Source organism: Ammospiza nelsoni, chromosome 16 (assembly GCF_027579445.1).
Source record: "Ammospiza nelsoni isolate bAmmNel1 chromosome 16, bAmmNel1.pri, whole genome shotgun sequence".
Classification (NCBI taxonomy): Eukaryota; Metazoa; Chordata; class Aves; order Passeriformes; family Passerellidae; genus Ammospiza; species Ammospiza nelsoni.
In genome coordinates this window covers 17,205,028-17,216,763 of record NC_080648.1, presented here as the reverse complement: position 1 = coordinate 17,216,763, position 11,736 = coordinate 17,205,028, and the positions used below count along the sequence as shown (strand labels likewise).

At 49.9% G+C, this 11,736-nt stretch overlaps 1 protein-coding gene across 2 annotated transcripts; it reads right to left on the bottom strand.

Moving 5' to 3' along the window:
* Nucleotides 1–331: 331 nt before the first annotated feature.
* Nucleotides 332–2,957, bottom strand: DUSP1 (dual specificity phosphatase 1). 2 transcript variants are annotated; one of them, XM_059483986.1, is made up of 4 exons: nt 2,503–2,957; nt 2,240–2,388; nt 1,898–2,117; nt 332–1,393 (listed from the first exon to the last, which is right to left on the bottom strand). In XM_059483986.1, the coding sequence occupies exons 1-4, from the start codon at nt 2,870–2,872 to the stop codon at nt 1,023–1,025; spliced, it is 1,110 nt and encodes a 369-aa protein (XP_059339969.1). In that variant the 5' UTR covers nt 2,873–2,957; the 3' UTR covers nt 332–1,022. The 2 variants fall into 2 exon arrangements, with proteins under 2 accessions (XP_059339969.1, XP_059339968.1); XM_059483985.1 differs by having other exon boundaries at nt 2,240–2,957.
* Nucleotides 2,958–11,736: the final 8,779 nt, after the last annotated feature.

Genomic DNA, 11,736 nt, shown 5'->3' with positions numbered 1-11,736 from the left:
CCTTCTTAGGAGAAGGACTATTTTGAATTCAGTGTAGCCCAGTGCCCAAGTCTCAGCTGGTTCTAACTGTTACAGCCATCAGGGCAGCCACATCCACTCCCAGCTGAGAAGCCAGCCCTGGCTCCCTGCCACTGCACACAATTACATGGGGACAAAGAAAAGCTCAGGTTAAGAACCTGCAGTAGTTTCTAGTCAATTATGGTGCTTAAACCCATTTTTCTCAGTCAAGACCCGAGGCCAGAAGAGTTGAAAATTACAGCTCTTGACCCTGGAGGTTCACGTGAGTTTTGGGATTGTGAAATGCAGTATTTTAAAGACTATATAATCCAGATGAATAGAAATATCATAATTTATTCCGTTTGGTATAAAAAAAGTTATAATCATGTAACAAAACTATGTCTTCATAAGAAGAAATATATTATTTCACATCATAAATAAATCAGCAAACATACAACCCTTGGCAACTCAAAAAAAAAGCACTCGCCTGGTGCTTTCATGTCAGTGCTTGGGAAACAAGAAGAGCTGACAGATATACACACACAGGATTATTGTACCAAAAAATACTGAGGTATTTGGTTTCTCTAGAACTGAAACTTTACGTTTATGAAGGAAAAAAAAAAAAAAAAAAAAAAAAACAAAAAACCCAACAACAATGCACTAATGTAAAAATAAATAAATAGGACTGTCATATAAAAGGGGACAGCATCAGTGTTGCTCAAAGTGTCCAGGAATGGGAATACTGGTGAGCATGCTACTAAACATGGAGCAGGCTTGGGACAGACAGAAGACAAGGAGGGACAGCTCAGGAAGAGCCAATGTCCTTTGATCTCTGTGCAGACATCCAGACATTTGTTGAGAAGTCAGAAACACCTGGTTTCTCTGGCACTGGGCGAGCTCCTCTCCATGGACACCGTTCTGGGGTGCACCAACAGCTCCCCACAAAACACGAGTGACACTGTCCCTGTCCTTATTGCACTTGAGACAGCAAGTCTGAGTCCTGGCCACGTTCTTCAGCTGCTTCTTCAGCAGCTCGGGGAAGTAGTGATGGGGCTCTGAAGGTAGTTTAGAGCACTGGACGTGGTGTGGACCGGGATGGAGACGGGGAAGTTGAAGACGGTGGTGGTGGAGGCCCCTCTGTCCAGCACTGACATGGCAGGGCTCCCGGCCTCTGCTGAGCAGTTGGGGGCCAGCACCTGCGACTCAAACTGCAGCAGCTGCCCCATGAAGCTGAAATTTGGGGAGATGATGCTTCTCCTCTGCTTGACAAACTCGAAGGCTTCGTCCAGTTTGACTCTGTTGGTCCTCATGAGATAAGCAAGGCAGATGGTGGCTGAGCGGGAAATGCCAGCCTGGCAGTGCACAAAGACCCTTCCTCCCTCGCTCTTCACCGAGTCTGAAAGAATCAAAGCACCCAGTTAGCAAACAAGTCTCGCTGCTTCCAGAGGTGGGAAAAGCACAGGCTGCTGTTTTACATTTCTTTAATCCATCCCTTCCTTACCCTAATAGGCGCACCCGGAGCTTTTGAGACAAAGGGAGTCTTTGTCCCGAGGAAAGCAGCTATTTTCACTCTGGACTCCAATTCCAATTATACTAATAGCTCCTCCAGGTCGCTTTAGCAGTCTTGCAAGATTACTTTAATACTGATCCGCTTAAATTCACTCTTTTCTGCAAGACCAGCGCCTCTTGAATCAAGATTTCAAACAGCTTTAAGGAGCTAAGATTATGCCTGTGAATAGAATTAAACTAATGGAAATGTTCCCCGAGTTTATCTTCCCAGTGGAATGTTATCCCCCAATCTCAAGCGGAGATTTTACCGCGGAAGAAAACATGCCAAAAATTACTTCCCAGGGGACATTAACCCAGAAACAGCGCGGAATGCAAGCAAGAGCTCATTTACCGATGAAATCGATCGCCTCGTTGAACCAGGAGCTGATATCCGCCTTGTGGTTGTCCTCCACGGGGATACTTTTATACTGGTAGTGCCCCTCGAAGTGGTTGGGGCAGTTGGCCGAGACATTGATCAGCGCCGTGATGCCCAAAGCGTCCAGCATGTCCTTGCGGGAGGCGTGATAGGCGCTCCCCAAGTACAGGAACGGCAGGATTTCCACGGGCCCGCCCTGCCAACAGAGGAACAGCAGCGCTCAGCCCCGGCCGGTGCTGGGCGGCAGCGCCCGCTCCGCTCCCGTCCCCTCCCGTCCCGGCTCCCTCCGCTCCCGTCCCGTCCCATCCCGGCGCTCACCTGGTCGTAGAGCGGGGTCCCGCAGGAGCTGCAGCCCGAGTCGGCGCTGCCGGGCGCGGGGCTGGCGCTCAGGGGCAGGCTGAGCCCGGCGGGGGCGGCCGGCTTGGTGCACAGCTCGGAGCAGGCGGACGCGAACGCTTCGTAACCTCCTGCGGGGGCAGAGCGGGGAGAGGGGCGCGGGGTGAGCGCCGCACGTTCGGGGGCACAGCGGGGCCGCCCGGCCCGGCCCGCCCGGCCCCTCCGGCGCCCGCGGCGCCACTCACCCTTGAGGAAGCAGATGCGGGCGCCGCGGGCCTCCCTGCAGAGGGTGCCGAGCGCCAGCAGCATGGTGCTGTCGCGCTTGGGCATTTCCAGGTCGGCGCTGCGCTCGTCCAGCAGCACCACGGTGTGGAAGAGCCCCTGGCGCAGGCGGCCGCGGAGCTCCTCGTTGGGCAGGACGTGCTCCAGAGCCAGGGCGCCCTTGGCGCGGCGCCGCACGATGGTGCTCAGGCGGACGTTGCAGGAGCCGCGGATGTGCGCGGCGTTGAAGGAGAAGAAGGAGCGGCAGTCGAGGACGAGGCACTGCGCGCCGCGCTCCTGCAGCAGCGCCCGCAGCGCCTCGCACTCCAGCGCGCACACCCGCAGGTTCACCATGGCCGGGCGGGATGGCCGGATGGATTGTTGGATGGTTGGGTGGAAGGGCAGGGCGGTGTGGCGGAGGTGCCGCTGTCCCCGCGTGTCCCGGTGTCCCGGTCGCGCTCGGCCGCTCCCGCGCTTATATCGGGGCCGCGCCGGCGGGAGCGGCGTTTTCTCAATGGGGCCGCGTCACGTGGTGCCCAAGGGGGCGGGGCTTGCCGCCGGCACGGGTGACGTCAACCTGGCCGCGCGCCAGCGCGGGCGCGCCCGGCCCCGCCGGCGTGACGTCATCCTTCGCTGGGCCGCCGGGAGCGCGCGGGCGCGGGGGCGCGCACAGGGGTGTGTGTGAACCCCATTGTACCCCTGAACACACCTGAACACGCGTGTGCACACGCGGCCGTACTACACACACCCCCCCGATATAAATAGATATAAAATATATTAAAATATATATGTACATATATATCTAAATATATAACAATGTAAAATTTTATAAAGATATAAAATAAAAATATACAGAAATATAATATATATTAAATATTTTAAAATATATATAAGTATATAAGAATATAAAATATATAAAGGTATAAAATCAACTAATATACCAATATATAATATATATTAATATATGTATATATGCATGTGTATAAACATATAAAATAAATAAATACACATAAATATAATATATATAAAAATATAAGTATATATACATATATATACACGTATATACATTTCTACATGTATATACATATACATACATTCACATATCTATGTCTATTTTAAAATATACATGTATGTATGTATGTATAGGTGTGTGTATATGTGCCTAGGTCAACATATATATGTGTGTATGTGTGGCTATATATTTATAAATATGTGTATATATTTCTGTATATATTTACAAATATGTGTATATATACACCTGTGTGCATGTGTAGGTGTGTATATATATCTGTATGGGGATATATATATATCTATACATATATATATCAGAGGAGGGGAGGAATATTCTGCTGCAGCACTGGCTGCTCCCTCCTTTCCCACAGAATTCAAGGCAAGCAGCAGCAGCAGCGTGGGGATGTCGAGCTTTGGATGAGGGTGTGATTATTCTCCTAAAATATATGTAAAAAGGAATGAGCATACACATCCATATATTTGTATTCATGCATAGGCATAGCTACATGTACAGACAAACCCACGCATAAATATATATGTGTACACATATATTTGTGTATATATTTATAATGTAAACACATATTTCAGAGTCGTTCCCGTCATGTTTCATTGAGATGGAAAAAAACCCCACAGCAGACCCATACAAAGTTCATTTTTCCCACTGACAACCCCCCAGGGGTGGGGGCTGCCCAGTAACCGGCAGGACACTGGTGGGAGCTCTCTTTTTTTCCCCCCTTTTCAGTGCATCAGCACTTCCCAAAAGTTTTCTTTCTTTTTCCGTGGATGACTGGCTTGCACCGAGCCACGGGTGTTTCTTACTCAGGGCTTCCAGTCAGCGCTGCTGCCACTTCCCCTGCTCTGTTCTGTGTGTCCCCTCCAGGTGTCCCCTCTGGGTGTCCCCTCCGGGTGTCCCCAGCCCTCTCTGCCCATCACCCCGTCCCACCCCAGCCCTTTCCCCCCAGCAATTCCTCCTCCCCTGCTCTGCCCAGCTGTTCCTTCCTCACCCCACTCTGCAGTTTTGTGTTTTCACTTCCCCCTTCCAGCTGCTCCTTTTGGAGGAGACCTCTGCACCCACCCAGGGCTCCTCTCCCCCTCCTGCCCCTCCAGGCTCCCCCTAATCACTCCTCACATTTTCTGTCTCCCCCATCCCTCCTCACATTTTCTGTCTCCCCCATCCCTCCTCACATTTTCTGTCTCCCACCCATCCCTCCTCACATTTTCTGTCTCCCCCCATCCCTCCTCACATTTTCTGTCTCCCCCATCCCTCCTCACATTTTCTGTCTCCTACCCATCCCTCCTCACATTTTCTGTCTCCCACCCATCCCTCCTCACATTTTCTGTCTCCCCCCATCCCTCCTCACATTTTCTGTCCCCCAATGTCCCCCAGGCTTTGAGCACCTCTGTGCCCGGCTGAGATCTCCAGGGTTTTCCAGGATCCCAAAGGGGTCCAGGAGGATGGGGATGGACAAGGGCAGGGGTGGGTGAGTGCCAGCTCTGGCTCACCCGCAGGATTGTCTCTGCTCTGCTGAGCACTGGCTTTTCCTGCCAGAACTGCAGCCTCAAAGTGAATCTGTTATTTCAACACGTTCCTTTAAAATAAACACAGGATTGCACTTTTCATTCCATTTATTTATTGTTGTTCTTTCAGCAGCGGGCTGGGAGCAGATTGTGGGAGGAACACTCACACACTTGGGTGCTGGGAAATGACTCCTCTCCATCACAGCAGCCCCCAATGTCCCAGGGACCCCTCAGGACCCCTCAGCTGGGCAGGTGACACATGTCCCACCACAGGGACATCACCCCAGCTGTGCACCTCCAAAGATGTGACATCACTGTGACACCGAGCTCTGGTGACCTTGCACATCACTGTCCAACACCAGCCTGCCCAGGTTTCTGAGGAGAGGAACAGCAGGAATGGTCCATGAGGGATTTCTTGCCAACTCCTTGCAGCACAAGCCAGCACAGCAGATGGCCACAAGACAGGGCTGTGCTCATCATCTTTTCTGGAGGAAATGGACCTCAGAAACAAGCTTTCTGTGGGTCTGTACCCAGGAATTGCTGCATTTTCTCCTTTGGAGTGTGATGTGGGAACAATTTAAGGCATCTCCTGGCAGGAGCACGGGAGAGGCAAAGAGTGTGTCCAGCCACAATAGAGAACCCCTGTGGGATTAGGAACTGGGGACATCCTTAGAATAATGAAATCCCAGCATGGTTTGGGCTTGGAGGGAATAAAGAGCATCTATTCCACCCCATGCCTGGCTCACAGGTATCCCTGTGCCACTGACAGGTTTTTCTGTCCTTGTCCTAAACCCTTCTCAGTGTCACACAAATCTAAAAAACACAGATTTTTTTTTTTTTTCCCAGGTCTGGCATCTTCAATTTTTCCCGACTTTAAAGAAATTTCCAGGCTTGCCACCTGCCCAGCCAAGGGACAATGCGCTCTCAATGACATCCACTTTTCTCATCGTGATGTTAACCAGCAGCACACAAATATTGAATGTGAGCCAGGGCAGGGATGACACCCCACGGAGGCCTTTGCACAAAGGGAATTTATCTCCACAACAATGATAATTGCTTTTCGATGCACTTATGTAACTGCGAGGCTTTGGAATCTGGTCTTGTTTATGCCCGGTGTAAATCAGGAAGAAAAAAATTCATCACATGTGGCAGTGTGTACTTAATCACTTGCAATCCTGGGCTGGCTATTTCCTTGCTTTATTTTTGTTTTCTTCTCTTAAATAAACCTGCCCTGAGAATGCAAGAAAGCAGAATACAAACCAGGTCTGAAGTGCCTTTTAGAAGCTCACACCGCCTTGAATGAGCTGCTAAAGGGTTCATTTTCCTGCCCTAACAAAAGCCAGGAAATACAAAATTAACCCCTTCCTCCCAAACAATCCCTGTCAGCGCCGGGGCCACGCTGCCTTTGTGAGGGCGAGAAAAGAAACACGAGCTTGGAGTGTGGGGGTGGGAGGTGACGCTTTCTGAGAGCAGATGGGACCCACTGCCATTATCCCGGGGCTTAAACACATCCCTGCTCCTCTGCCAGAACATGTCCGAGGACATGAGGACATGAGGACATGAGAGCATCAAGGGCTTCTTGGGAAAATGACTTCATGGATGATGGCACAGCTGAGTGTGGCTTTTTCTGTCCTGGCTCCTCCAGGGACCAGGGGTGTCCCAGTGCAGCCTGGTTGATGATTTTTGGAGATTTCAGAGCTGGCAGAGAGCTTGGCTGTGCCTGACAGCGATGCCAGTTTGTGCCAGCCCGGTGACAAGTGACACAACCCCTGGCCTGGAAGGGCCCATTGCACAAAGCCCTCACCCAGCCCCACTGGTTATTCAGGCTTTTTAACCAGTCACCCATGGCCAGAATCAAATGGAACCAGTCCAGAATTACAGCACCTCTGGAACAGACCCCAGCCTGGATCTCGCTGCCTTTCCAGTGTGAGCTTTGCCTGAATAAAGGTACGAAGGATCAAGCCCCAACACTTGAGACACTGGACAAAAATGCATGTGGGAACATTTGGAAACCCTGCTGGATGCATTTCTTCAGCATGTGTAACATTTTCTCTGAATTCAGTTTCACAACCCAGCATTTCCTTTTGTAAATATTTGGACAGATTTTACAGAGGCACAGATTCATAAGAAACAGAAGGAAAAAGAAAGGAAAGATACATAGGGAGAGAGAGAAATAAAAAGAAGGAAGCAAGCGAGCAAGGGAGGAGGGAAGGACAGATGGAGAGAAAGAAAGAAAAAGAAAGGGAAACAAAAAAAGGATTCAGAGATGAAAGGTCACCATAAAGAGAACACAAACAATATAGAATTACCGATGACTCACACTGCAATGAAAACATTATTTTTTATGCATTTAGATCCTAAGATTTAACCCTTTGGCCGAGCTTAGACTGTCTAAAATCCTTCTTCTCAGAGCTGGTGAGAAGGGGGAATAGGGGGGCAGGAGGGTAAGTCCTAACAGCATTAAAGCAGCTCTGGGTGGAGGTCTCACATTTATTTCTGTGGGCCATGAGTGAAAAGAGTTGGTGTCAGAGCTTGGATATTTCAACTGGGGACACATCTGGACCCTGATGGATGTTGGGGAATATGGAAAAGCCCTTTCTCCCAGCCCTGCCTGGGGAAATCTCAGCTCCCTGCTCTGCTGGCTGCTCCCAGGGGCTGTGGGTGCCAGTCCTGCACAGAGAGAGCCCCAGTGGGCACTGCCTGGACTCTGGGCTCCTCACCACGAGCTGCTGGTGCTGCAGGCAGAGCTCCAAACACCCCAAAACCTGAGAATCCCACAGCTGCAGCTGGGCTTGGCCAGCACCTCTGCCAGCAGCCAGCACCTGAGACTCTGGACCTGTGTGTTCCCCTGTCCCAGCAGCCACCAACACTTGTCACAGCCTAAATCCAGGATTTGCAGTTGGACAGTGCCCCATCCCCATGTGTTGCTTTGTCACAGCCTAAATCCAGGATCTGCAGTTGGACAGTGCCCCATCCCCATGTGTTCCTTGGTCACAGCAGCCACCAAACCCTTGTCACAGCCTGAAACCCAGGATTTGCAGTGGGGCAGTGTCCCACCCCTGTGTGTTCCCTGTCCCAGCACTCACCAAACCCTTGTCACAGCCTGAATACAGGATTTTCAGCATGGACAGTGCTCCATCCCCATTCTGCAAGGCTCCACTCTGCGGGAGCAGCTCCACAAGGCAGAGGTTCTGCTTTCTCCTCAGTGACTCACAGAGCTGCCTGGGGCAAGTTGCTCAGAGCTGGTTTTAACATGATTACAGGCATTACAGAGCCAGCCTGGGATACCTGGATTTGATATTCAAAATCCTTAAATACCTGCCTGCAAAGGAAAATCTCTGGGAATTAGTGGCACTGATACACTTCACAGCTCTGGGATCAGCTTAGTGGGGCAAATGGTTTAGGCAATTTAATCTTCCATTTAATTGCCTCTATTAATCTGCTATGAATCATGCCTTGCACTAGGCATAAGGGTATTTATTCAATAAAATCCCTGTATTTGTAAAGTTCTCATACTTCAAGATGAAAGGCATTAGATACACAATAAAACACACTTATGGGAAATTATTCTTCCTATTGCTGGGACGGGTATTTTCTCAGTAACATCTCCCGATGGCTGGCAGGGCAAGGCAAGGAGGTTTCCGCGGGAGGAGGCTGAATTTGAATAGAAAACAAATGACGTAGCTCTCACCAAGGAGCAGGAGAGGCGTGTTCTCCTCCCCAGAACATGAGCCTCGCGTTTATTGCCCGTCAGGTGATGTCAGCGTTTTGTGGGCGCAGTGACTCTGTAAGAGCTTCAGATTCCCAGAACCATCCATCCTCATAAAGATTGAGATAAGAGCTGCTGAGGCACTGCCATTTCTTCTGTTCTCCTTATCTTTCCAGCGAGGTGAAGGCTTCATAAAGGCACGTGGCACAGGGGAGGCTGATGTTGAGCCTGGGATGGCTCTGCCCATTAACCCAGAACAGAACTGGAAGGGGTAGGGCTGGAGATTGGCATCTTTTCCCTGTCCTGGAGCCACCACAAACCTGTTCTCCACTGGTGGTAGCTTCCACCAGGGAAGGGTCTGTAAAGCCAGTGTGAGCAGCTGCTGTGAGAAAGAGTTTCATGTGCACACAAAACAACTTCTCCCAGCTCACAAATAGCTTTAGGTGGATAAAGCCAGCTCGGGATAATACAGGACTTTTAGGGCTGAAAGCTGAAGAAATGATGGAAAAATAATTTCTGTCTCCTCCTGAAGTCCTGTGCTAAGTGCAGGAATCAGGGGAGATCCTCCTGCTGTATTTTCACTGCTCAACTCTGCCACTTCTGCCACCTTTCAGGTCTAAATTTGTCCCACATCTAATGGCATTAAAAGGGGACAGAAATGGACGATGTAACAGCAAAGACAACTGGAAATTTTGCCTTTTAGACTTTGCCTTTTTAAAAAATAATGTGATGTTTCTGTAATAAAAAAACCCACAATTCCTGCATTCCTGGACTATGGAGTAACTCAGTGTGGGGACCCAAGAGTGACCCTCCACGAGAGCACGACAAAAAGTAAAGAAACTCGTAGGGAAAGCAAGGCACAAAGAAATTCCAGTGGATATTACACTGCACATGCTCCAGCTGCGTCCCTTTGTTACTCTTGTTCCTTTTTCTGTGCCTTTTTAATCTTCCAACCTTTCCGTGCTTTTTTAGCCCGAGCTTCCAAGGTGTTTATAACCAGCTGTGGTGTTTAAACCATAACTGTTCAGAAACCCCCCGGTGTCAGTAAAGGCAGAGCTGCTTATTCATCCTGTGCCCTGCAGTTTGTGACAATGTTTGCAAAATGAATGACACGGTTCCCTCGTGTGATGGAGGGAGGTGGTGAGTGTGTGACAGCGGTCAGTGAAAACACAGCATTACTCACAGGGGAGAAGAACACTGGGCTGTTTGGGACATGAAAGCCTCGAGGCAGTGGAAAAAGCCGAGCTCTGGCCCCCGGCGCTGTTCGCAGGAGCACACAGGGGCAGGGTGAGTCACTCCCTGCCCCTCGAGGGGGACAGGGCTGAGGTGCAGCACAGGCACCTGCTGATCCCTTCCTTTGTCCCTGAACTGCGTCCTCACGGCCACTCCTGACCCTCCCTCCGTGCTCATGAGCCACTTGATAAAACACAGGGCTGAGCTGATGTAATGCCCTGCTGTGAGAGCTCCAGGTGAGCCCAGGTTCGTGCTGTCCTCTGAAGGGCTGCACAGAATGTTTCTTGGTGGGGATGGGTGAGGAGTGAGGTCACACAGCAGACTGGCTCACATGGATTTGCCCAAACATGGGATGTTTCTCCTGAGGGTGGCCACATGTGTGGACAGATGCCCTGTGGCTCTTAGAGCCTCTCTCCAGCTGTGATTTCACCTTGGCCACCGCTCAAAATCCAGAGCTGTGTTTAGAGAGAGGCCCAGCCCAAGGGATGCTCACATGAACACACTGCTGAGAGAGGGATTCTGACAGCTGCTGTGCTGTAAAGAACTCCATTCCCATTAAAATCCCAGAAAAGCCACCCAGAAAAGGATGAGGGGAGCCCTAAAATGGAAATGGTTTAAAACTGGGGGAGACTTTCCTTTGGGTGAGGCATCTCCTGGAGGGCATGAGCAGCCAGAGAGCCCCACAATGGTTCCAGCCCCACCTGGATCATCCCAGAATCACCTGGATGATCCTAAACTCACCTGGATCATCCCAGCATCACCTGGATGGTGCTAAACTCACCTGGATCATCCCAGCTTTACCTGGATAGTCCTAAACTCACCTGGATCATCCCAGAACCATCTAGATGGTCCTAACCTCGCTTGGATTATCCCAGCTTTATCTGGATGGTCATAAACTCACCGGGATGGTCCCAGCTTCACCTGGATGATCCCATCATCACCTGGATGGTCCTAACCTCACCTGGATGGTTCTAACCTTACCTGGATGGTTCTAACCTCACCTGGATGGTCCTAACCTCACCTGGATCATCCCATCCTCACCTGGATGGTCCCAGCCTCACCTGGAGGGGGACCCTGGTTCTGGTGAGGCTGGCATTTAGAGAGGGAAGGCTGGAGATTCTCTCTGAATTTAAAACTGATCTCACCACTGAGAAGCACAGTGTCTCACGTGGAAATTGAGGATGAGAGTCCAAGTGTTTTCCCAAGGCCTGGCACAGTTGTTTCCTTATGTTTTTTATATATCTTACAGCCATCTCTGAGAATGCTCTAGTGTTATCAGGTCAATCAATAATTAACACTGCCATCACCCAGTTAATGGGTTGTCACAACCATAACCAGGCTGAAGAATAAACAAATTTGAATTGAATAACTGAATAAAATCACGGAATTCTGTTCAACACGCCAAAGAAAAAAAAAATCCTTATTCTGGATGTGTTTGAGCACATTTATTTGAACACAACCCCTGACTTGGACACACAGGATTTCAAAAATGTGTGAAATGTAAGCCAGGGGCTGAACTTCTCCATTTGGCCTCTGATCAATTTAATAATTCAAGGCATTTTCCCCTCTTTTTTTTCTGTCTGTCCAGTTTCAGGTTTGTCTCACGTGCCATGTCCACCAGTGGGATGTGCCTCATGGATCAGCAGTCACTTTTGTTTCTTCTTCATTTTATTTTTCTTGAAAAAGAGGAACAAGAAGTGAAAATAGCTGAAGGAGTGGGGCACATTCTCAGATGGTAAATACAAGA